Source organism: Macrobrachium rosenbergii, chromosome 11 (assembly GCF_040412425.1).
Source record: "Macrobrachium rosenbergii isolate ZJJX-2024 chromosome 11, ASM4041242v1, whole genome shotgun sequence".
Lineage (NCBI taxonomy): Eukaryota > Metazoa > Arthropoda > Malacostraca > Decapoda > Palaemonidae > Macrobrachium > Macrobrachium rosenbergii.
Window position 1 is genome coordinate 21,104,383 of NC_089751.1, and position 27,616 is coordinate 21,131,998.

A 27,616-nucleotide genomic window follows, 5' to 3' on the forward strand; every position below is an offset into this window, starting at 1 on the left:
CGCCTTTACGTTAATGGTTCTGTAGCTGAAGGCATGATGCGTTTGTTTGACATCGAAATTTATAAATAGGCCCACTGCAGATTTTGAATGAGACATGAGCCTTTCCCTATAACAAAGATGTAAGGTTTTCTACTAAATTAACACCTCGTTAGTTATTAAGGACGTTACCCATTCCCATAAGTGCATATTTATGCATATTTATTTATAAAGACAAGTATGGTCTCTTAGAGTATGAGGAATATGTAATTTAAAACTGTGCACGTTCACACATCACAACGAATTTACATGGTGTTTCTTTGCAAAAGTAATGCTCTCTCTCTCTCTCTCTCTCTCTCTCTCTCTCTCTCTCTCTCTCTCTCTCTCTCTCTCTCTCTCTCTCTCTCTCTCTCTCTCTGTTGCAACTACTGTATTAGCTAACAACGACAAAAGAACTTTCCTGGTGATGGGGAGCTATTTGTGGAGTTCTGAATTCTGAATATTTTTAGTCACCTGACCCTTTCATTAAAGTTTGCATTTAAATCCAGCTCTTATCGTCGATAATCCATCATTGTTTTCCAGTAAAAGCAATGTCATTGAAAGAATTATTTTACCATTCCTCCACTTCGTCATATTGAGTTATGGTTGGGTATTGCTGGTAATCAAGCCACTGGTCACAATGGCTGCCATTCGTATTTCATTTAGTTCGTGGGTGTAAAAGTGTGAACACTTGAATTATAATCTGTTGACAGGCTTTTCTCTGATGAAATTATTTACTCTTTTGATAACATGCACATTCATTTGTATGTCCTTATGTTAAATAGTTGTCACACCGTCGAGGATCAAAGACGACGTACGTAAATTATCATCATTGCACAACCGTAACTGTGACACTACAAAGACATACAAACTTCTCACAAATGAAAGGATCAATCGACACATCCAAATGCAACCAGTCAGGTCATTCACAGTAATCCCTGAAGCTCAACAAGGAAAGGATAAGTGGATCATGTCAAGATTAGCGAACCCAACATCTCCATGTCAAGAACAGCGAACCCAATGATCCCCATGTAAAGAATGGTCAACCCTTTCCGGTCCGAACTCCAATTCCACATGAGCGTTAGTACTAAACACGGCGAGAGAGTGATTCATCTACACTTTCGCCGTGTTTAGTACTAGCCCCGGGGGCGGGTGTCAAATGTATTTCGCCTTGTTTAGTACTAGTACCTGGAGGATCAAATGTCTGGTACCGAAGTGCTCATGTCTAGAACAGCGAACCCGATTATTCCCCTGTAAAGAATAACGAACCCAATAATCTTCTTGTAAAGAATAGCGAACCCTGCTGTGAGTGGGTTCGCTAATCTTGACATGATCCGGATAAGTTATTAAAAAAATATCTAACTAATAAATTAACAGTGGTGAGGATAGGCACTACTGAATGACAAAAGGGGCTAAACATATGAATGGGTGGAATCTGTAAAGAAATGTGGTCTTGAAAATAAAGGCAATGTTTGAACTAAATGACTTGAACCTCAGAGTACTCGTAAGGCTTTTACCTCTGCCAACGCTTTCCCCTATGAGCACAGTTAATTGTCCGGTAACTGATGAAATCTTGCAGGTTAAAAGTATGAAAAACTCAACCCACCGCCTTTAGCTGAGCTAATTTGCCAAAAAAAAAAAAAAAATGACAAGAGCAAAAATCCTGAAATCTCATCCAAAAACCGATCAGGATCAGTTTCAGGATTTCTTACCACTTTCTTGCCCTTATGCCCCTCACATAAATCTATTGAAATTTATCAAAAACGTTTCGATATAGATTATGGACAGACAAACACATAATCAATGAGAAAATGATAAAACCAGGAAAAGGAAAATTAAAAGATGACCCTAACCGCAAAATAATGTCGAGTAAATCGCCTGTCTCTATCAGATCAAGGTCTAAAGACCTTTTATCATATATTTCTCTAGGATACACAGAGAAATAGATGATAAAGATAGGCGTAAAATAAGAAACCGCTGGCTGATAATGGTAGCGGTTGAAAAGGAACTTTGAACGATAACCGTAGTTGCAAGGAAGAGGAAAGTTTAGGGATAAAATGGCAGTAAAGAGGCCTTTGGCAGATACAGTTTATGGGTAGAGAAACTTTTTCCTCCCATCGGCGTCATATATTGGGATCCGAGTTCGCTTGTTGACACAAATACGCCCATACACAATTCTTATACAACTTATATATTACTTTGAAAGTGATCTAGGCAGAAAGTATGGCCATTTCTTGTCAAAACAAGCACTGTTTTACTTACGTTTTTTCCACCCTTTTCTTTTTGTCCATCTTTGTTACTTTCGTCATTCTTCTTCTTCCCAGCTTGTTCCCATTTTTATATGGGGTCGCCGTGATGCCTTCTTTTGAAGGACTTTGTTCGCCATTGTTACTCATAAAAGACAGCTTTTATGACAGTGAGTATTCGCTATACTAACAATGCCACGAAAATAATTTGAAAATAAATAACTTCATGACGAAGCAGAGAAACATATTTCTGCCTTGATCCCAATCAGCTACTCGAGTGCTACACGCAGACTACAGAACTATAAACATTCTTCTTCTCTGCTACTTGGTATGTGAAATGTGGCACGCTGTAGGGTCGAGGAAGATGAGCGTGTCGTGTTATACAAGTACTTTGGCCTCTATATGCGAGCTCAAACTTCAGCCTTCTAGTCCTCCTGCTCACAAGGTGAGTACCGGCTCCGTTGTAAAACGCCAAAATTATTGTTCAGCGGCTTATGCTGTTGGTCTCTCATGGGCTGCGAGGATTATATACCCGCCATCCAAGAGCGAAGCTTCCAGCATGTAAATCAACCTACTCCTTCACCCGTAAGAGCAGGGGACTACTTTAAATGCTTGTTTTAAATAATTGGACGACTCTCTGTTTATTGTTGTCGTATTGCGATACGTGCTATGGAGGGGTAAGGGGAATACGTTTTCTCATATGTATAGCCCTCTCTCTCTCTCTCTCTCTCTCTCTCTCTCTCTCTCTCTCTCTCTCTCTCTCTCTCTCTCTCTCTCTCTCTCTCTCTATATAAGTCCTTAAATGAGGGACTTCTAGATACAGCTTAGCTATTTTGTTCACAAAGAGAATTCGTTTGAGTGTTACAACACTGCTTCAGAAATATGCATTGTGAAAGTATTAAAAAGGTTTGTCTCCCGGGTTTTGTATCTCGAAGAGATGTACCCAGCCACATTTCTCTTAGCACTCGCTGAAAGAATAATGTGTCCTGTATAGCACAGGATACATTATCAGGATTAGAATAATCAAACTTGAACTGAAACCCCAAAATTTCTTCAGAAATCCAAAAACATCCCAATGATATCTGAAAAGGACATTTTCATATGCCAAAGATGTCAAATGAGACATTAACCATAGTAATCGTTTCTCTCAATCATTGGCCAATTACAGTCGTTATCTGTCATGCATAAAAATCATTTGATAATGTAATGTAAATCGATTAGAGGAGGTGCTTTCTGATAATGACTTTACAGGATGGCAGCAGCAGCACGCAGTACAGAAGTGTGTATAGTTCCATGAAGCAGAAATCTTTCAGAAAAGTCAAACACCCCATTTCTTGTATTTCCGAGACGGTAGCAAGAGTTCCTCTTAGTCAGATGTTAATGATATTTATCTATCGCATGCAAGAAATCCCAACTAAGTAGCAGTCCTCTTAAATCCTGCGTTGTCTGGTTCGCTTAAATATAATTTAGTACTGAAAAATATGTTTATGCACACAGGAAATAATGGCAGGTCTGCTTGGGTTTTCTTTCAGTCACCTGACTGTATCCAGCTGAGGTAGTCGCCTACAAAATCTGGTAATTAACTGGATCTGGTCCCAATAGATGTTTCTGTCGTAGCTGAGAAAAATGTTTCTGATTTTGCTGACACTTCTGACTGCTGAACCATAAATAGGGCACCATAGAAAACCAGTAATTTATCTAAACCATAACTGGAAACTGGTAATTGGCAAAAGTTCTGTGCCAGATTTATATAATTGTGTTTTTAAAAGGTTATATGAAATTGCGGGTAAATTTTATAATGCACAGAAAATTAGCCGGGCCTTATCACCAAGATTTATTTTAATCAGTTATATAGAAGAGACAGTTCATAACAAAGCGATGAATTATAGGATCTTTTTTTTTAAGTCGCTGTAAAGAAAATTGAGTTTATCAGATTATCGGTTGCAACTACTGGCCCTCCTTTGAGAGATAAAAATAAAAAATAAATGACGTCCGTAATCACAAAGCAGATCTATATTCGTAGGACCCTTGAAGCCCTCTTGATTCCTGTCATTCTGAACAATACATTATGCAAATAAGCAGTTGACTTTATTACCTGCTGTTAAGATTAAGCCAGCATTATGCCAGCACGGGCTCTTACTCATAGAGCAGCTCGTATTTATTAGCTGGTTCTGATTTGTTTTGAAACGGCCTGCTGGCCGTATATTAGTTATAAATAACCTGTTGCCCACGTGTTTTAAAGCCCGCGTGATGGTGATGCAAGTGACGTGTGGTTGTGAGAGCACTTTGTGGGAGGCTGCCGAACCTGGTGGCTAAACCTGGGTTCAGCAGCAAAACCGGGAAGCTGACAGGGTTCCCCCACCCCCCTGAAAAAAGAGAGACGAAAAACAGAGTAATGTACTGTTTACTTAGGCATGTATCATCAAGGTTGTTTATGAGATACCTACAGTATATGTAACGGTTATTTTTTTATTTTTTTATATATTTTGCGGTGGAATGCTTGACCACTCCACATCCTTACTAACCTGCGCCTCTCGGACACTGATAAGGTACTAGGTCCCACAGATGCATAAAATTGCATATGAGTTAGAGTGTAACAAAATATACATAGGTACAGGATATAAATAGTGCGACTGTTCCACAATACTTTTCGGGATGCTGATAAGTTATTGTGTTACAATTTAATGAACTATTGTACAAACAGGTCAGTATGATATGATATGCAGATCTGGATGCCGATGATGTACTAAGTTGCTTTTGTACATTCAGTTCTGTCACAGATCAAGTTTTCTTGGTGGTCAGATTTGAAGGCCGGACTTGGATAAGTTAATGTAGTGGGTGGGGTGTCAGCATCTTCGAGATGTGTCGGTTTCAGCCTGTTGATTAATGACCCAGTACTTGTACCCATATATCTGTATTTTGAATAATCATTTGTTGGTTTGAGGAAAAGGTAGAGACCTTGTGTGGGAAGGGCCACAGAGAATTTGTGGGCGTCGTTTCTCAAAAATTCAAATTGGCATGTCTGGAGGCTGTTCGGGATATATTGCTTCTTTATATCTTCGAGTGTTTATTTCCAAAGGCGGTGTTTTCCGATGATTTGCCCAAGCCTTTAGTGGTCTTCCTTTAGTTGGCCGGTGCTGTAAGCAAGGAAGAATTCCATGGGTAAGCAGATGGTTTCATCAGATACCATTTCCTTGGGAGAGGTGTCGATTCCTTCTTTGGATGCTTTATGTAACTCGAGGAGGACCCAAACTATTGTGACTTCCAGTTGGGTCCATCGCACTTGGTGATGAGGCCAGCCTACAGGGGTCAGTGGGTTCTTTCTGTCATGCCATTGGTGGTGTAGTGAATGTTCGTCACCATTAACGTGGGTAGGGAGGTCCATACCTTGGAGGTAAATGCTGGTCTTCTTTTGGAAGTTATACCATCAGGAATGCTTAAACAGTTGACCCATCCGTCAAGGAGTGCCTCGATTCAGGCGTGGGTCATTGCTACTGACGTCGGAATTGCTTCTGGCCATCCTGTAGATCTTTCCATTGCCATGAAGATGTAAGTGCATCCATCAGACTGGGTTGGAGGTCCCACGATATTGATGCGCCAAACCGTCGTTTAGTTTTAGGGGAATCGCCAATCGTGGCGTCCGTGTCTCTGTTATTTTATTTCTTTGGCACTTTAGGCACTGTTTGGTCCACGATTCACGTCTGTCTTGGTTCCATGCCAGATGAATTATTGTGTCACCAACTTCGCTGTGATTCTCCCGAAGAAAGCAGAATAAAAACCCATTCGTTAATGCCTTTGTACACAAAAACAAAATTAGTATAACCTCTGTCAAGGCGTTAAAACCCCATAAATTAATGCAGTTGAATAAAAAAGAAAAGAAAAATACATCCCTTAATGCAGTATAAAAACTATAATTTAACGTTATTGAACACAAAAGCAACCTCTCACACAGAGTAGAAGAATAGTGGCAGACTCTGGCGTAATGTTTAAAACCGGAAAGTTAATATGGTTGTTCAAAATAAACAGACACCTTCTGGTGCTATGTCAGATCGCAGAAGTAATGTTTTTTTTTTTTTTTTACAAAAAACAAATAATGACAGCCTCTGGTGTGGTGTTTAAAAACCAGTTAGTTAGTGTTATTATTTAAAAAGGTTACCTTTCTCACTGAGTAAAACCCCGTTAATTAAGGGGACAAATTAAACTCCTCGTCACTAATTAAAGTTTGGAACCTATAGGTACTTAATGCTTTTGTACAGAAAAATAATAATTATTACAAACTCTAGCATGGTATTAAAAACCCGAAAATTAATGTCCTTATGCACAAAAAAACTGGAAAGATCTGGTGTGCTGTTAAAACCTTGGAAGTAAATGCCATTGTATCAAAAAAGTAATTCTAGTGCCGAATGAAAGCCCAGGAGCCAATGCTGTTAAGCATAAAAAAATACAGCACCCTCTGGCGTGTCAGTAGAAACTCGTATATTAATATCATTATTAAAAAAAAATATGTCAACCTCGGCTTAGAGTAAAAACACGTCACTTAATGCCTTTATACACAGAAAACTGTGACAAGCTCTGCTCCAGGTTATCGTCAAGATTTACAAGTCTCTGTTCAAATTGAAATTCCTCCTGTACTGTTATGATCTTCGTCATCTCCACCATGTAACGCAAAGGGCTTTTGTGAAATTTCGCCGACCGTATCTCTCCAGTGCCTTCACTTCCACAAATCTCCACTCATTTCCAGCCTCCCATCTCTTACTTTTCAAGAAATATAAATTCCTCCTGCAGAGATAAAATTTCACGTGCGCGATTCCTAACCAAGAAAAATTTAGACTGACTAATTGCTACCCACTGTCACAATTGCAAATATCAGGCCATTTAACCGCTTGAAACTTCTTAATCATTGCTGTGCACATACAGTATATACAATGCCAAACACCATCCAAACAACGAAGCAGTCAGTTCCATTAATTGGGAAAACAAGGTGTCGAAAATGGAAGATTAAAATAGATACATTATATTTTGTTGAAGTTTCAGTGACAGCAGTGAAATGAATGCGAAAAAGTGATTAAACATCTAGACTACGTGTGGCCTGGTGATACTTAAGGAGAAAAGTTGCAGTAGGAGATATGATATGAGAGACAAACCAGGGGATACATAGGTTAGAAAAATACTGGAAAATGAAACTTATTTAGGCAGTCAACTAGATAATAAGAGGGATATGTTCAAGACGCAAAAAAAAAAAAACAAATATAAGAAAGCCCAAAAAATAACCTAATCGATTATATTCTGTGACAAGGAAAAGTTGTAAATAAATCAACATAGGAGAAAAATTCTGGAAGAGTATTGCTCTATCATGGAATCTGTTCGAAAGTTACAAAATAAATCTAACAGAATCGAGAATTGGGAAGTTTCAGAGAATTGAAAATTGGTGCGTATAAAGGTACCATGGGTATCAAAAACTGCATGTATAATTTGATTAAGGGAAAAGATAGGGTTATCAACACTGAAAACAAGCGTAATTAATGTAAACAGCAACATAGAATAGTACCTAAATGGGAAAAAATAAGCGTTGAAGACGTAAACCCTGGACAAGCAAGAAAAAGCAGGGAAATGGTGACCCCTCAGTAACAAAGTATATGCAAGAACTTGAATCATACACGAGATAAATCAAGGAAATTATGAAGGCAGACACAAAATCCAAAACAAGACTATGGAAAGATGATAATACGAAAGAAGAGCTGCAAACTGAAGGGAATCTGTGTCTGTAAAAAAAGAAAAATGCAAAACGGTAATCCAAGAACAAATATAGAACAATACATTGGCATCGGTGACGGCATTTCGAGCAAGATTAAATGCATAGTAACCTAAAATCATAAACAAACATGGGCTAGATTTGGATCTCATTTACAGACATTTACTGTACCGAATTTTCCCGTCTTCCTATCTACATTCCGTAATCTGACTCAAGGAACCTTGTGGTGAGTCAGAACCCTGTGGTAACCACAGAAAATATTACAAATTAGTGTTATAGCAACGCAGTGTATTTATGGTAAACTTTTTATAATTTTCCTTGTGCACTCGTACCTAACAGCTCTATAAGAGAATGCAATTAGCTAACTATAAAAATTGTTGTAAAAAGGAGAAAGCTGACATTGTTCTGCTGGTGAAAAATTTAATGGATTCGAAAGAATATATCAAATGTCCTGCATGACGATGATAAAGAAAATATCTTAGACTTTATTAAAGACATTCAACAGTGGCTTAAATTTCTGATATAAATGATAAGCATAGAAATGTGAGAAGACAAACTGCAATGTCTACGATGGATAGCCTACCATGTAATCCGTTGATTAAATGCAAGGAACTTGTAACCAAGCAAAACAAATGTGCTGGATTCATATAAGTATCATAAATTTACGAAAAGTGTGTACATGATCAAGAACTACACACTACAAGAAATAACCTGTAAAAAACAGAAAAAAGAATAATAGTGCAACCAGTCATGGAGTTATTATTATAAATCAACGTGTAATTCTTTTAGTGTTTAGCCTTTAGGAAACCCTCTTTAAATAGGGGAACAGAATATCATTTTCCTGAAACAAAGAGCAAATATTGTACTGTACATATCAAATAGTATTCAATGAGCGCACAGCATCCAGATTATTTTTCTTGGCTAGTGCACAAATGCAAAAATCTTGGAGAAATTCAAGAATACTCTGGGAAGAAATATGTTTGAAAACAGTTAAGATTTCGAGAAAATGTTATTTAAGAAGACCATAAGCTATTGCCGACAAATATTATCGGGCCCAGCTGGTGGATTAAGTGAGGGCCGACAGGAGATTCTCCAAAAATAAACGTGGAAACTATTGATAAACTTGACGAGAAGATATATACGTAGATTTATTCATCCTGTTATTGTCAGATTAATCTACCCCTTATATCAGAGCTAGTTTTACTCATTTGCATGGGAGTGTAGTTTTGTTGCCCGTACGTGTTTTCAGGGAAGAAGAAGATTTATGACGTCACTGATTGTTTACAAAAATACGGAACAGGACATTCAACAATTTGCTAGTTGAACAAGGCTACTTGAGTCCTTGGCTAAGAGGCCGTACAAGGGTGCTGTCATTGCATCTGTCAAATTATACAGCCGAAAATTTGAGGATAGATTCAGTACTGTTTAATGAGACAGAGTTCAGTTTCGCACGAGAATAATTTGATCTACGTGAGCGTGCATGAAATTAAAGGCTTATTTCCTTTGTTTATGGTAATTCGATGTACCATAGGCTGGGGGGTAAGCCTGGCCTATCTTGGGTATAGTTTTACTCAAATTTGGTGATATTATCTACGCTAATACCAAACCTGTAAATATGATTATTATGACCGTTCCTGTAAATCTTCGATCTTCTGCTATTATTGTTGGAGCTGTGATCATTGGGGCTTATGTCATTTTTGGTGGACCTTCCGACATCCGTAGAAGGAAAAAAAGAAAGGGTAAGTAATACGTAATACCTGTTCGGATATATATTTAGCCTAGTTGGCCAGGCTAAATGGTCTGATGGCTAGGTTAATCTATCGTGCAGGCAAAGGAACAATAATCGAAATCAGTAGCCTAGCCCAACCCAGGTCAGCATTAAGTTGAATGATGGTTTATGATTGTCCTGTAGCCTATAGGCTTATAGCCTAATTATAGAATTAACACTGGATGACATAGCCTATGACAGTGAAACACTTTGGTAAAACTATACTCTAGAACAGCTCTGCACAGACTATTACCTTGGAAATTGATTTTTCCCGTACTTTTAGAGTTGCTGACGAAGGTGGTAGTGTTTGTCAATCAATTAGTATTAAGGTAATTCTAAGCCATAGTTCCATGGTGAGCTAGACTATGGCAATTGACGTTTTCCTATGTTATTTTACATGTTTTACAAGAATTTGAAGTAATACTTTGTCGGCCGGCTGTAACGAAATTGTAATTGACCTTTGAAGACTGCATGACGGGGTAGATCTAAACCGGCATTCCGCGGTGAGCCCCCCATCCCCCTCCATAGCTAACACGGCAAAATTGTAACCAGTAAACACCCCTAGGGTACGTTAGGTTGGTATTTTTAGGGGTGTTTACTGGTTACAATTTTGCCGTATTAGCTATGGAGGGGGGTGGGGGCTTGCTGCAGAATGCCGGCTTAGATCTACCCCGTCGGTTAGTTTTCGAAGGTCAATTACAGTATAGTTACAGCCGGCCGACAAAATATTACTTTAAATTCTTGTAAACCAAGTAAAATAATAGGAAAACATCAATTGCCATAGTCTACCTCACCGGAGAACTACGGCTTAGAATTACTATTATTAACCGCATATCTCTATCCAACATGGTTGGGGACCCTTTGGGATTGCGGGGTTTTGGGTGGGTGAAATCATTGGGAGAAAGAGGAATGGTTCCATACATGCACAAGTCATTATGGAGCCATATGTTCATGATGGAATTGGCTAAGGAAGCCTATTATATAGGGAACTATACTAACGTAACGTACCCTAGCCTAACCTAACCTAGTGGGCCGTGTTACTTAACCGGCGGCTCTGCCTCCCGGACCCCCCCCCCCCCCATGGTGAAGGAAACTCCACTTTTTACAAAAAGTTCTCCTATAAGACTGAGCATGCGCAATGTCATCCCAGGATGGCCAGCTTACAATAACATATCAGTTCCGAGGTTAATTATAGTCGACTGCCAAAAAAATAACGGTAAATTCTTGAAAAGCAACCAAAATACTACAGATAAAGTCAATTTCCAAAGTAATACTCCGTGTGGAGCTGTTCTGTAGTTCAACCAAACTGTAGACTGCTACCACAGCCATGCTCCTGCCAGTCGCCAATCGGAATATTGTTCCGACATGATATACAAACCATCATTCCTTTATATTAGGAATTTCTTACAGCAAAGCTGGACATGGCCGTTAAACTCTTGAATAAGGTAGTTAGGCAGTAACTACCGTCAGGTAGGTGGGAATACCCGCCTGCCCAGATGTAAACATTCCAGTTTGCTTTCGGCCGTCGTGCCTTGCAGACGTGTTTTCAGATCTCTTTGCCTGACTGTTGTTAAGCTCTCTATTTATCCCAGTGGGATCTTTCTGTATTGTGTGTGTTTAATATTTATTAATATAAAAAACCCATGATTTGTGATAGCCTTGCGTAGGCTGCCGTTTCCCTGTGTCTGTCTTGGGTTTAACGGCCAAGGGCGTATTTTAGAGAGGTATAGCCAAGTGGTAATGCTTCTCTTCCAGAAGCCCTTTAATTAGATTCTGAAGGCGTTCCCCTGTATGTTTGCATATATTAGATTGGGACGTAATAACTTTGCTCCCCTTCATTGATCGGGACGTAACAAGTTCACCCCTCTTCTTGGGCTCACGCCCACCATATACAAGGGCATGACTGCTCCTTTTCTACTTGTGCTGAGTGCTGTTCTTCACCGCCTGCGCTCTGGAAGAGTTGCGGAGGTTGCGGTGTTTTCGGTAAGTTTTGCTTCCACGGTGCCCTTGGTAGCCTCCCTCCTTCCTTCTCTCTCTCCCTGTGGGTTCTCCTTCTATCTCTCCTTCGCCCTCTTCGCTCGCCGGGCGAAGACTGTGATGGGGGGGTTGCAGTCAGGTGACCTCTTCTCAGGGGCCTCCTCTCACTTTGTAGGCAGCTCCCCTCAGAGCGAGAGGAGTCTCACTGTACTAATCATCTTTGCTTTTTCTTTCAGGTTGACAGTGAGCATCGTAGGCGCAGCAGTAGTTGGCTGGATATCTCAGTATCTCAGTTGGGATATCTTTGCTGGAAGGAGTCCCGACATTCATACAGTGTTTGCTTCAGGATTGACCACAGTACCTGGTTGGAATGGCATAGGTCTACGTTGGGGTCATTCCAACTCTGTGTCCCACTGATGTGGATCGATTGCTGTCATTGCTGGCCTTTGTGTATGCTGTGGCACTGCCTCTGATGTGGATCGATTGCCGTCATTGCTGGCCTTCATGTATGCTGTGACACTGCCTCTGGCATATCTGTGGTCCCATCTGCTCCTGCTGTGCTTCTTGTGTTATTGCTCCTGTTGACTCAGCGACAAGTCTCTGGGCTGCTCCTCCTGGTCTCCTGCCGCAGCCACCCTGATCGCTTCTGTCGCTGCTGGTGACATTCATGTGACTTTCCTGGCCATTGCTGTAGCTCCTGCCTTCCGAAACACTTCCGTAGCTGGTGCATCAGCTGTCTTGATCGTGCCTGCTGCTTCTCCTGGTGGTCGTGTCCCGGCTGCTTCCGTTGTGATCATGCCTAGCTGCCCTGGAGGTTATGATGTTTCGTGTCCACCATCCTGTAGAAGATGTCGGAGTGAAGGCAAAGGAAGTCGCCCTGTGGAGGTAGCCGCCATCTTCTTCAGCTTATCTTCGATTTCATCTTATGCTGCCTCTTCTCTTCCTCTCCAGAGGTTCGAGGAGGTCCCGGAAAACTGGATAGACCTCCATCAGCTGAAGGAAAGGAAGGCTGCTTCTTCCCCCTTGATGAAGCCCTTTGGGCATCTACGGACTACCTCCTTCCGACAAGACAGTTGGTCTCTCGTTGGCTCTTCCCGACCTTTGGGTTCAGGAACCGATTCACTTACCCCTGGGTTTTATATAAGTAACTTACCCAGTAATTATATAGCTATTAGTTTCTTTTAACCAGCAGCTTAGAATTTTGAAATTGCGGGTCACGCTAGTTATTTTTGGTTATGGCAATGTGCCCCACCAACTTTCGGGTGGAAGAAGAGGTGCAACATAGCAAAGAGCTTCAATTTGTTTCTGCTGGCTGTGGTTGAAGGACTGTGGTTGGCAGCAGCTTGAATTTTGAAATTTATACTTTGCTGGTTGTTTGTTCTATCTACGATTGGTGAAGTATTTATTTTCTAGCCTTTTGGCACAATTTAGATAGTGTTAGGCGAGTGTTGATCATTGGTTTACAACTTTTTGCTCGTTTTTTTTTACTTGTCTGTATAATTTTCCAGGATGTCTGACACTATTAGTTCTAGTATTAGGTATTGTAGCAAAGGCTGCAATACTAGACTTACTAAAGAATCCAGCTCTTTGTTGGGCGAGTCGGAAGAGTTGTGGCCTAGCACTCGCTAGGCCCGAGTTCGACTCTCCGGCCGGCTAATGAAGAATTAGAGGAATTTATTTCTGGTGATAGAAATTCATTTCTCGCTATAATGTGGTTCGGATTCCACAATAAGCTGTAGGTCCCATTGCTAAGTAACCAATTGGTTCTTAGCCACGTTAAATAAGTCTAATCCTTCGGGCCAGCCCTAGGAGAGCTGTTAATCAGTTCAGTGGTCTGGTAAAACTACGGTATACTTAGATAAAACTAAAGAGTCCTACGAATCTCACACTGTTTGTGTTCGGTGTAGGGGACAAACTTGTTCAGTGGATTTACGATGTGAGGACTGTAGTGACTGGGATTTAAAGAAGTGGAAGACTTTAGATTCACATCTTAAGAGACTAGTTAGAGATAGGAAGAGGAAAGCTCTTGCTAGGGAATCTAGTAAAGCTTAGCTAGTCAGGATTCATCCGCTAAATCGGATGCAATTGCACCTGTAATTTCTTCCTATCCCGTTTCATCTCCTTCACCTGTGCAATCCTTTCCTTTACCTGGCTCTCACGTTTCCAGTCCCAACACCATCATCAGTCTGGAGTCAAAAATCGACACGCTTTGAATTAATCGTGCAATCGACTTCTAAATTAGTGTCATCTGTGAAAGTGTTAATGGATAAAAGTGAGTCAGAGCGCCCTGTGGTGCCCAGTGCAAGTGCAGTGGCAGTGGAGGAGGTGGCTGTTCGGCCCACCGATTCTCCTAGGCCAAGGTCCCTGACATAGTCCCCAGCACCTGGGAGGAGTCAAACTGGTGGCCTAAGGTAGGTTGGTGGGGTCTGTCTCCAAGCAGTCGCCCCCTCGGTTCAGTCTGTTGATGAATCCCAAACTGCAACCAAAAGGCCGTTGGAAAGTCCTTCAAGTGAGCATTAACTGTATGTCCTCCAGCTCCAAAGATTTAGTTCCAGGCACTCACGGTGCTGTGTAGACAAGTCGCCTGCTGAAAAGGCGTGCAATGGACTTCAAGATTTCTTCGCCTGTTCCTTGTAAGAAGAGCAAGGATTCAGCTCGCCCTTCTTGCAGTCATTGGGATAGCCCGGAGCAATTCTCTTCTGCTACATCAGACAATGATCGTAAACTGGCACCGAAGCGCCTTGCATAAGGGAACCCCTTCTTCAGGAGTTGCACACCCAGCACCTTCACCTCTACAATCAGCGCCCCTAGCGGCCAGCAACTAACATCGAAGCGCCCAAGTTCCCGTTTACAGATGAGGTCCCACTGGCGCTCGTTCGCCATCAAGTTTCGTCATTGGCTCCCGTCTCTACAGTGCTCCCTGAGCGCCCGTTGGCACCTGCTCCTCCACCCCATCATTGTAGTGTCATCTCAGACAGTGTTCCTCCTTCAGTTGACCCGATTCAGAGAAAACTAGATATTTTAAGTTTGCTTCAGAAAGCTCCTCCTACAGCTCAGACAACAGCGGACTTATCGCTTTCTCCTGTTTCTTCTTCTGAAGAGGTCGTTCCAGATCAAGATGCTCCTTCGTCAGCGTACTCTTCGTTATTGAGATTCCTGCTAGCGACCTTCCCAAGCTTCTTTTCACCAGCTACTCCCTCCTCTCCTGCTTCGACTTTCTTTGTAGAAGCTCCCTCAGCTGGTTCTTTGAGGTTACCGAAATTGGTTCTCTCCTCTTCAGCAAAGAAGGCACTGAACGCAGTAGAAGGGTGGTTCTCTGAGAAGAGGGAGCAAGGTAAAGCAGTTTTTTGTTTCCCACCTTCCAAGTTGTCTAGGTCAGGTTATAGGTTTTATGCAACGGGAGAAACGCCTTCCCTGGGAGTCTCTGCCTCCTCTCAGGGAGACTCCTCCGGCCTTATTGACTCAGCTAGGAGATCAGCTTTCTCCTCAGCCAAAATTATGTTCTCAGCTATGGAACTAGCGTACCTTCTCAAGAATATAAAGGTTTTCGAAGTGATGAGCTTCTGGACTGGGAGGTGGGCGCGCTAGTGTGCAAGATTAGAGACTGCTCCTTTTTTACCCCAAGACACTTCTATGGACCTCTTTTAGGAGTAGTTTCCTGTATTGACGGGGGTGTTCGCGACAGTACACAGGAGGTACCTGGTCTTTACACCATGGGTGTACTTGAGAAAAGAGAGCTTTGGTGTTCTTTTACTTCAAGAGGCATCGCTCTGTCTCAGAGATTGGCCCTCCTCTTCTCCCCCTTGGACAAGACACATCTTTTTCCTCAGGCTACAGTACAAGACATTGCCTCTGACCTGCAGAAAAAGAACACTCACGACCTGCTTTCCCAATCTGCGCGACGCCCCAAGGATTCTTCAGCTCTTCCTCCCAGATCTTCGTCTCCACTGCAGCCTACTCCCTTTCAGAGCTCCTGTTCTAGAGTACATACTAGAACAAGAGTATATACCCGTTTCCCACAGCGTTCCATCAAGAAGTCTTCCCCCCAATTCTTCCACCAAGAAATGAAAATATATTCCTCCATGCTCAGGTAGGAGCGCGGCTCCTCCGCTTTCGGGAAAGGTGGGAACAAAAGGGAGCTGAATCCTGGTGTCTGTCCTGAAGGAGGGCTACACTGTCCCCTTTTGAACAAACCTCCTCTAGTCCACAAGCCTGTCAAATTGACAGCTTACTCTCCAGGCTCAGAGAGATTTGCTGCTCTTTTGCCAGAGGTCGAGTCTCTTGTTCAGAAAGAGGCTATAGAGGTAGTAGAGGACATTCATTCTATGGGATTCTACAACCATCTCTTTGCAGTACCCAAGTCATTGGGGGACTGGAGACCCGTTTTGGACGTAAGTGCACTAAATGTCTTCGTCAAAAAGACACTTTGCCTTTCGCCCGACCTGATAGCTCTACTTCCAACGCATCGAGAAGAGTTCTCCGTGACCCAACCTCCTGTAGCAGCTACACAAGAAGCAGTTCTTCAGGCAGTATATCCCTGTGTGTTCAGGATTGGGAGACTTTCCAGCTTCCCTTGCAAGCATAGGCTTTATCACAGAGCAGCAACGGATATAGCTGGATATTAGCTCTTCAAGTCTGGACTTCCTCTTCTTCTCCGCCAAGGGTTGCTTCTCTCCATTTCAGTTGTGAAGAATGTAGGCCCTTGCGACCTAGTCTTCTATCTGAAGTAGCCCTTTTCTCCTCAGTCGAGATTTAGCTACTGATGAGAAGCTTCCTCGGTCTTGCTGTCTCGCTCTGGCCTTGGGATAGAAGATGGAAGAACAGGTGAAGAGGATCAATACCTCAACTCCTTCTCTGATGTTGTAGTGGACTCCGAATCCATCAACATCTATTGTCAGGTTTGAGTCCTTCTTGTTCCCGTCCTCCTTGAATCAGTCAACATCTGTTGTCAGGCCCGAGTCCTTCTTGTTACCGTCCTCCTTGAATCCATCAACATCTATTGTCAGGTTTGAGTCCTTGTTCCCATCCTCCTTGGACTTTGTATTGATGATCCAGATCATTCGTTACTTTGTCCTATTAGGGAGCTGTGTTACTTTCCGAAAAGGCTCAACATTCCTAACCTGGATGTCGTCAGCATTTTTGCTAGTACTATCTCTCCCAAGGAAGAAGTGTCTAAGGACATTTTTCTCCAGGCTTCATGAAGCGATTGAAGGAAGTACTCGGCAGCTGGCGACAACGATACCGGTACTTTCCACCCAATAGTGCACGAAGTCACTGGCTTGGACTATCCCTCGCATTCTGGAAGTTTCTGTCAGTCTAGAAGCAAGACATGCTCTCCTAGACCACACTCTTGTCTTCTACCTTCGGTCATGCCCACAGGTCCTTGGAACCTTTTTTCCTTGGCCCTGTGGTGGCTGCTCAACAAGTTGTGTTGTCATACCCGGTTCCTTCAAGAGGACAGGTAGCATTTCACCTAAGGTGTTGGTTCTGGAAGGTTCTGGAAGTGAGAAGGATCCCGAGATTGACTGGCTTCTCCTCCTCCTCCTCCTCCCTCGTCTTCCTACTTCTCCTCCTTCGGGATGAGAATAGGACTCGAACTGGCACTTGCTGGATCTGGCATCTGATGCAGTAAGACTACACATCGAGCGCCCGTTCTATTTTTCTTCTAGAATCATGGAGGCAATTCCACTCCTTCCTCTTGCAAAGGGAGGAAGGAGACTCTGGCGGAGATAGGGTTTTCCTTACTGCCTCCAACTCTTAGATTATTCCCAGCCTATTTACGTTTCCTCACTCATGCAAAAAGTTTCAGTATCTGACATTTGATCTTGCAGTTCCTACACTCCGATCATTATGTCAGAGGCACAGTACTCTTCCTTGCTCTTTCGACCAGGAGGGGTAGCCCAGGTGTGCAGGACTCCATTCAGTTCAAGACTCACTCAGATTCCTCCCTCCAACCAATGAGTCTTCCTAATGTAAAGTACCGATGGTTGGTATATTGTGTCGAAAAAAATCACATTTTTTAAAAGTAAATTGTATTTTTCCTAACTATACAAACCTGAGGTCCTTTACATTACATTTTTATGCCTGCCTGCCTCATGCCACCCCTCAATCTGAACTTGGGTCGGAAGGCAAATTGGAATGTTTACATCTGGGCAGGCGGGTATTCCTGCTTACCTGACAGTAGTTACTGCCTAACCGCCTTGTTCAAGAGTTTTACAGCCATGTCCAACCTTGCCGTAAATAATTCCTAATGTAAAGGACCTCAGGTTTGTATAGTTAGGAAAAATACAATAAACTTTCAAAAATTGTGAGTTTACTGCCTTTTTTATGCATTTGATTACATTTATATCTTTTGTTCATGTTTTTTATACCATCTTTTTTTGTATAATTGCACTCATCCCCAAGGGACAGGTACTAAACATGGCGCCCATTTTGCACGTAAACTGGTAGTTACTGAACCTAGAGGGGCGAGGTAATCTTCTGTTTAACCCATATTTTATGCTAATGGATATTTCAGGCATACACATGACATTTTACTTCAGTGCCAAAATTGCTGCAAATGAACAGCTTAGCCTAATACTAGTATAATTAATGTACAGACCTGGTCTTTTTCAGGAATAGCCTTACTCCATATTTAGCCTAATGAATGTTGTCATTTTAGTTATTTCACTCCTTTTTATGCCTAAAGTATCACTTGTGATCACTTAATATATCCTAATTGGCTTGATACCATGATGAAATCATGTTTGTTTTCATGAATAATTAAAAATCTTTCATATGGGCCTAGATTTACCTTCAGCAAAGCTGGTCTGGTCAAGCTTGGTAACAAGGTAGTAAACTAGCAATAAGTGAGTGAGAGGATCTGAAATCCACACACTCACGAAAGTGTCAGCTTTACTTTTTCTCTGGCAGCACTGCTAGGCTATTTAGACATCACTGCAGGTGGACTTGTACCATGGCTGTAGTTGTTGAAGGGTTTAACTCTTATTTTTCTGACTTACTGTTGACATCTGCCTTTCTCTTGATAATTGTCAGACTGTGGCACAAATGATGATGTCTGAAATACTTCATTTGTGACAAAGTATGATCAGCTTCTAATTAAACATAACAGGTTGTCACAAAGATATTAGGTTTGAATATTTGTTTATACTGGATTACAAAAAAAAAGTCTTTTATGTAAGCGTATCATTCAGTGTGACCACAGATCTGAGAGAGTTGTGCAGATTACTCAAGTAAAGCTCAGAACTTTGTTCTGAGTACAGATCTTCCTCAACTTGTGTTTTACCATCGATACTGATTAGACAAGATGTTTCCGTGAACAGGAAAGGAGCAAACTCATAACCCATGTATGGTAGTGCCAGCATTACCCCTTGCTCAGTGTGTTATAGTCCTTGGACAGTGTGTTTACATGCTGGATACTGCACAGTATCAAAGGTGAAACACGAGTCATGGAAGATCTATACGTATTCAGAAAAAAATTCTGAGCTGTAGTTGACCCATCTGTGATGGCCAACCTAGTGGCGCTAGGGCACCTGTGGCTGACCCAAATTATGACTGGCACTAGTCATACTGAGTACACTCCATAACCTGCCCCAGCCAATACTACCCTCTTGATCAGTGCACTCATGGTCGCCAAAATGTACATGTAAAGTCAAGGGGTCGGCAAGCATTAGGCTTCTACCTAGTCTGATTTCATATGATTGTGCTGCTCCTTACCTGGCCTATGGCTCACTGCCAGCCCTTGGTTGCATTTGCATTTCAGCACATACCTATTCACTATACCCTTTACTAGTTCTAGTGTTCGATTCAGTTGACAATGGCTCAGAACTCCTTTATGGGTATGTCTTCAGCTTGTCGGGTGTCAACTGGTTCTGGGTGTTCACATAAGCAGGCAGTGAAGTAACTGGCGTAGGACCCTGGAAGGACCACCACTTGTCTTCAGTGGGACTGCTTAACAGTTCAAGCTTCATTCTTTAGGCTGGCAAATGTTTTCATGGGTGGGTGTTCACGAGAGTGTCGACCCTTGCTTTCAGTATAGACTCATTCAAGTAGTATACGTGTGCTTCATTACGTATTAAACTTGTTTGTTCTGACATCCTCAGAGGTGGATTAACTTCAGACAGAGATCATCTGCTCACATTTTGCCATTATCTGGGGATTGTGATAATCAGGGAGAAGTCTGTTCTCATCTCCAAGCAGCAAACAAAACTCCAAGGTACTCTTTCCTGTCAGTTATACCTTGGCTTTGGTGGTTCTCCTGGGCCACATGTCATATTTGAGGAAGGTTCATCCCACATGAGTGACCTCTTTGCCTGCTATGGTGACAACTGAAGCAGTATTGATCATTTCTAAGCAATCCTTCCTCCCATCTTGAATGATTGCTAGACAACAGGAACTTGCTCATGGGAGTTCCCTTGAACTCTTCCCCTCCCGAAATGTGTCTGCTCACAGCCACATTGGAGGGGGTGTGAGGAACATAGCTTTGGGGTTTTTTCATCTCAAGTGTTTGAGCTGAGGGCAATCTGTATCCGCACATTAACTCTTTGGAAAGAAAGCTAGCCTTGCACTTCCAAGACTGTTTGATGAATCATTTTGTACTGTTGTTGAGTGACAACATATCGTCAGTGACTTACATCAACAAGGGGGAAAATTTTTTCCTTCTCCCCTGTTGACAAAGCAGGTTTTGTCAGTCTTACAAGAAAAATGAGCCTTTTTTTTTCCTCTATCCAAAGGCTTCCATACTCATTGTGAGCTGTGTATGCTACCAAAGTAGGACCTAACTTCTGAAGTCAAGAGTGTCGGTGCCTCTAATTAGTACCAGCAAACACAGGAAGTAAGTGTAGAATATCTTCCTTCTTTCTGGCATTCTAATGTTTGAGATGATCTTAAGACATGCCTGACAAGTAATCACTTGAACAGCTCACATGAAAACTTTTGAAGTCAGGGACATGGAACCATTCCTGGCATTTCAGAGTAAATTTTCAGTGACAATGAGCAAGTGTCAAAAGCAGACAACTTTCACCTCATCCTATCTTGGGACTTCACCCACAGGTTTCCAGTCTCCTTTTCTCTGGGACCTCTGAGGTTGCTCAGGAGGTTGGGTAAGCACCCAGTTCCTTTCAGACAGAAGCATCTCGCCCAAGGTACTTGAGGGGCATGATGCTGGGGTTAAATGGTAGTGTGACTGGCCTTTAGCCTATATATTCTTCCGTCTTACTCCTTCTGTGGAGCAGCAGCACTGCATTCTTACTGGTTTTCCTGTCTTTATTATCAGACTACATTCCAGACTTACTTAGGATACACCTGCCAGTAACTCTTACAGAAAGAGAGCAACCCATATTGTTATGGTACATCCTAAATTACAAACCAGAATGTAGTATTATCTTGAAAGGTGGATTAGTAGAATACAAATGGAGATTATAAAAAAAATGTGGAAGAAATGTCATGAGCAAGGTCAAAGATGACTCACAAGCTGTCATTCTGCTCAATCTGAGACCATCTCAAGATGTCATCATATCTCTGAAGCCAGATATTTTCTTTAGTCAGGTCAGTGAAGTGATTTATTCAGAGGAATTACTGTACAAGGCTTCTCTGATAAGGAAATTTTAGATCTTTTTCTTTTGAATGTTTACTTTGTGAAGAAACTGAACATGCAAAATTACAGTAGACATTTGAATTTTAATATAAGAAAGTGCAAATTAAGAACTAAGGAATGCTGTAAATTATCATTGGAAATGAATGGCTAAAGTTATGACTGTTCTAATATATTTTATTGATTTGGGAGAGAATGTTGAATAAGCATACATGAATATATAGCAAATAAATAGCTTATGGGTACCAACTAATCAGAGACTCATCCCTTCCAAAAATTGTCAGTAAAATGAAAAAATTGTTAAGATGAATCTTATGGTACTCAGCATAGTGCTTTTAATAGTACTGGTACAGCAAAACCTTCAACATTAAAAACCTCTGCAACTGCAGTAATTCCTGCTGTTTCTCTCAAAAGAATCAGATATTCAGCTTTGAAAAGTGATCTAAATTTTATGTTCAGGAAGAAGCTCATCTTGTCCATGTTCAAAACTTGTTTGGTGCTTTGACCTCAGTCACAAATTAGTTGCCTTAGGATTTCTGGTAACATTGTGGAAGCTTCGTTTAAGAGAACTTGTAGCTTCTGATGTTCTTAAAACAACATTACCTCATTCTTCAAGCCTTCCCACCAGCCCTTGTATTCCTATTCTCCAGCTCTGTCCTTGAGGTTGGTCAACAAAGAGAAGGCCTTCCTTGCTATTTTGTGCCTGTAAAGGTTATACAGGTTGACCATCACTAATCCGGCATCATTTGGACCTAGAGGGTGCCGGATTAGCCATTTTGCCAGATTAGCCATTTATTAGGTTAGAATACACGAAACAAAGTAGCTAAGAACCTCATCCTAGAATTAAAATATCCCATAAATCAGTACAAGTTGGTTAATAAAGAAAAGACAATTATCAAATACAGGTAGTGCTCGAGTTATGATAATTCGACTTAGGATATTTCGAGTTTACGATGGGGTTAGCTAATAATCATATCGGATAACAACTGTTGTGCTTGTATTTCAACCATCGTACGGTAATACACAATTACTGTAGTTATGTTGCAAATGATGTTAAGTACTGTACAATAGGACTGAAATATTTTTTACACTATACACTTGTTCGCTTTGGAGAAAAGATCAGCAGGGAAATATACTGCTACAGTAACTTTAAGCTGCAAGTTGTAGCTGAAGCTGAGAAAACATTATTCAAGCTGCTAATGACTATAAATTATCGTGCATCGGCAACATGGATGAAACTCGACCGTAAATAAAGCTGGAGAGAATGTATTTTAATCAAAACTACTGGGCATGAAAGAATACAAATTATAATGTTTTCACGCCGATAAAAGATAAATACGTAAAGCTCGTATTATGATGAAATCAAGAGAAAATAGCGAACGGAATCTTGATTTTTTTTACTAAAAAAAAACATGCCCCCAAAATGGCCAGCCGCAATTCCCGCAAACGTCATATATTAACGAAAAAATAGCTAAATTAATTTCACAGCGAGACCTATTTGTTATATTTTGACTTAAAAACACTTCGTATAACGAAAAATATCCTTGTCCCAAATAAATAAAGTATCCATATTCATTTACGCTAACTAGAAGCAAGAAAAGCGCTTTGAACTTGGTTAAATGCGGCGATATCGATTCCCAAAAAAAACATTGATTGAAATTTATAACACAAAAGCAATATGAGAATATATGCAATTGGAAACAGTATAGTACAGCATAACTTTTTAAAAGATCCATGAAAAAGATGCCCATTCGTTATGTTGATCTTTGTATAATACTGTTATGTGAATAGAGTTCAGTATAATGTAGGCTAGGCTACCAGTTTGTTGATGCAGCACACTGCACCACCAAATCAAGTGGCCAAGAGCGAGTTAGTTAGCGCAGCTGCGACCGGGAAATTTGAAAATTAGTGCAGAAACATTAGAAATTACTCTAGCTGAAATTTGTGCCGGATTACTGATTGTTCTGGACTACTGATTGCCGGATTAGTGATGGTCAACCTGTACATTGTTTGTATGAAGTGTGAGTGGCTTGAGTAGTCTCCACTTTTTTTGAAAAGACCTTTGCATTATTTTGTACCTTGTAATAAACCATGCTAGCTCATCCTGAAAATGTTAATTTGATGATTATAGGCCTGTATACTGTAACTGACCTTGTATGACATTAGTGTTAAATTTTGTTGTTGGTGAAAGCTTCGTAAGGAGAAATGTATCATATGGCAGTGTAGCTAGTGGCTTAACTTTTCCTTTGGACAATTTTTACTCATATAAATTATAAATATTTTTATTCACAAAAACATGTAATGAACTTCAGAATTAAAGTGTTTGTTTTAATACTGTATTGTAATTTCAGGGAATATACCTGGCTTAGCAAATATTGGAAATTCATGTTTTTTGAATGCACTAGTGCAGTCATTAGCATCCTGTCCATTATTTGTTTCTTGGTTGGGTAGCAAACATCAAGATCCATCTCCACCTTTAGTATCTGCTCTTCATAAGCTGCTTTGTGGTATGTATAGTTTACATTTCAAATGTTTAAATAACGTGTGTGTCCTTACTACAGTGTTTACAAACCTCTTATTTTTAATACTGAAAAAATTAATGGTTAACTTCCGTGATTAAGAATAGTGTCCCAATTTGCCTGTCAAATCATCTCATTCCGAAACGCTGTTTTTTCTTCCAACATCTCTCCTTTTTGCCTTTTCATGATTTCATCTTATTTGACAAGTAAGTTTGCTTCATGCACTTTTTTCAGCACTTTACTGTGAGACTGTGTTCATTGTTGTTATCAAATTACAGTTTGCTTTAACTTGGAAGAACTTATGAAGTGTTTTTCAAGGTCACTTGTCCCATGCCCTCCTCCCCACCGGCTACAGATAACCACAGTTGATTAAATAATGGGTACCCATATACTGTACCGTTGAATTTAACTTTGGAAAATAATGATTGTGATTAAGGAGTGGAATCAGAATCTCAGAATACCAGATGGACAAAAACCTAAGAAGGCTGCTAATAGTTCCAAAAGTTTTTGTGCCTATGTGACATTCACTGACCTCACCCCTTTTCTTTGTGAATCCGTCATTCTTAGTACTACAGCTCGAGTACTTCAAGAGTAATATATGTTTATATATATATATGTAAAGTTTTTTGCATTTATATATAGATAGGCTTATGTATGTATGCATATTATCTACTCTGTCTACATCCCCCCCCTTTTTTTGTAGCCTATGTTTTATAAGGCATACAGGTCAAAATCAACATAGGCTACAGTACAATAAGATAAGCTATCCCTTGTTTACAGTACCTTAGGCTAGGGTACCATAGGCCTAAATTCTATAGGTTAGGCTACCATACCAAAAATAAATACTCACCTAATGGCTTTATGGCCAACCTTTGTGACGTAGGGGTGGATATATCAATCTATGACAGATATTATATTCTACGCCTCTGTCAGTATTTAGTACATTTAATAATATTGATAATAGTTAAATATTAATCCTGAAGAGGCAGATTTCTTGATGATGCTTCATACTTGTATTCTCTCCTTGATAGCCCTTCTCTGAGGCTAATGGGTGGAATGTCTTTTTCCTTTTCTCAACTCAGTTGTAAAGTAACAGAAACAGATTTGTATAAACCATTTTAAGTAGCCCTGCTCAGCCATTAGTAGCCATTTTTTGAAAGTGGCTCATCATAGTCTCCTTAACCCCTATGTGTTTGCGGCGATCTCCTAATGCCTTGAATCAGGATAGTATTAGATACTACAGCCTTTTTTGCATGTCATTTCCTTGTAGAATTTCCCAAACTTCTATCAAGTGCTGCTTCAGTACTTCAGAAGTGTTCTGGCTCACATTGGAAGTGGTAAAGTTTACACATGTAACCATAACTGATGTTTTGAACTTCCAGTTCAAGTAGAAGTAGGCTCTGCGGATCCTCCATAGCCCATGTGCAGACTTTCAGAAGTGCCTGGCATAGTGTCTCGTTGAACCTTTGGTAATGATGGTTCTCAGGCAAGGAAACTTTATTCCATTTGTTGTTTCTTTTACCTCTATCATCTTCCTGATATCCTTCTCTTCACACAGAAGTTCAGAGTTTGGAAAGAGAGATTGGACAATTGTTACGCAACGAGGCCATCAAGCCACGGGCATTTCCTACCTCAACAAGTTTATTCATATGCCTCCCTTTTCAATGACTCTTTCAGTTTGCTCTCGGTGGTCTTTCTGAAGGCCAAAAAGATAATTTCTGTTGACATATAGGATACATACTTCCACTTCCAGGTACACCTTCAGTCAAAATAAAGTTTTCTCCTGTGAGTTGATGTTTTAGCAGTATGGAGTCATCTTCTTGTTTGGACGACTGGTTTATTCTCACCAAAGGCGTCAGAATCTCCTCTTCCTCAGGTTTGCCAGAAGTTGTGGAATCTTTGAAGAGACCCAAACACCCTTCTGTTCATGACTGCCCAAAATACTACTCTACCAGTTTATTGCCCTTCATACCGGGATCCTCAGGCATGGGCAGTTGATGCCAGTTGTTGCCTTCATTCAAGAATGGTCTATTCTAGACCTTTTTGCTTTTCCTCTTCTTGCAGTTTGAGGAAATACTCAACAAGTTGTGAGCTTTGCAGGTCACAGTGATGATTTTCATAGCTCATTCATGGCTCCAAGGGGTTGGTTCCCTTAACTTTCTTTCCTGATGTTAGATGTTCCTTGGCGTCTTATGTTCAGAAAAGATTTTTTCAGTCTTTCAAGAAATTCCTTCAAACATCCACATGCTTCATCTACCCGCATGGAGATTGTCAGTTGTCAGTTATGAGCCAAGGAAGCAATCCTTAAATCTAGAAGGCCCTCCACTGGCAGACTTGTGTATCAATAACAATGGTTAGTTTTTTGATCTTGGTGCTTGTCCAGAATAAGATCCAGCACCTGTTCCACTAGAGATCCTGTTTGAAGTTCTACCAGTATCTCAGGTACACCAAGCAGTTTTCTGTCACAGTGATCAAGGATACCACTTTACATTGCTTTCAGTTCTACATTATGCTGCTGGAACATTGCTCACAGTTTAAAGTTTGAAGAGGTTTTCAATTTTTTGTGCAGGAAATTTCATCTTCTTATCTTGATTTATGATGAAATTTAGATGTAGTCCTTCAGAGATTACCTTAACCTGAGTTGAGCCTTTTGATAAGGCATCACCTAACAACTTTGAAGACACTTTTTAGCTCTTGCTGCAGCAAGAGTGTATTGTGAGTTTCAGACCCTCTCTTGTATGTGGTCTTTGTTCTAGGGCGACCTCTCTCTTTTTTTTTGTTTAGAGAAAAGATATACTGTACAGGAGTAGTGAACCCCTTCCTAGTTTTGTGACAGTGAACTTCAAGCCCTTTCTTGTTCTTGGGCTTTGTTCTAGTGACATTCTCTCTCTTTTCTTTCTTTACCTAGAGAAAAGATATTGAAGTGTAAGCGCTTCCCAGAATTGTGACAGTGCCTACTTCTATTGCTTAGGTAGGCTATGAAGAAATGAGTGTCCTGTGTCCAGTTTGAACTACTGAGGGTTTACCCAGACAGACTTATTCCTTCAAGAGGAGGAGTTTTAAAAATTTTCTGTGGTGTTTGAAGGCAAAACACACTTATGTCCAAGATAGCTTAAGTCAGTGCACACTCAATTGATTCCTGAGCTTTTACCTTTTTTGGAAATAATCCTCATGGCTTCAGTACGGTAAACATGTTTTTATTTCCTTTAATAATCCCTTTTTGTAGTAAAGGTTGTCATGCAGCTCAGGGGTGATGTAAGTGTGTTTGCCTCATTATTTGTGAAATTTTAAATTTTTGGAAGATAGTTTACGTAGACAATTTGTTAGGGCACACCAGAACCCTACTAAGTCTTTTCCTTTTGTCTTCCGGTGTTGCTTCACCTCCTCCTCCATTAAGCCTACCTGAGAGCCTAGGTTAATTCCTCTCTGTCTCTCTTTCTGCTCCACCTACCTTTGCTCCCTGTGTGGTTCTGGAGGAAAATATAAGTAACTGAGATACTGTATATTCTTTTATCATAGTCATGTATTTATAAGAGAGAGAAGGTGTCGGAGCCTTGGCATCTGTCTGTAGCCCACCGCCTGGACTGCCCTGCGTCAGTTCATCATCTTCTCTGACAGGGAACCAAGGCATGTCTCGGGAACAAGGTCTGTGCACTTCGCCACCTCACTCAACCGTCTCTGAGTTGATTGGTTGTTAGCTCATGCATTCACTAGTTCACGTGTCACCCGGCTAGCGAGAGATATAAG

General features: G+C 40.9%; 1 protein-coding gene across 4 annotated transcripts in view; it reads left to right on the plus strand.

Annotated features, from left to right (window-relative positions):
- The window catches only part of Usp30 (ubiquitin specific protease 30), a 170,490-nt gene that overhangs the window by 102,544 nt on the left and 40,330 nt on the right, over positions 1 to 27,616 (plus strand). For 3 of the 4 annotated variants that reach the window (XM_067111307.1, XM_067111305.1, XM_067111306.1), the window contains one exon: positions 23,702 to 23,857. In XM_067111307.1, the coding sequence (XP_066967408.1) occupies positions 23,702 to 23,857 (156 nt within the window). Of the gene's footprint in view, positions 1 to 9,203; positions 9,753 to 23,701; positions 23,858 to 27,616 lie in introns of those variants that run through there. The other variant, XM_067111304.1, reaches the window with a different exon arrangement.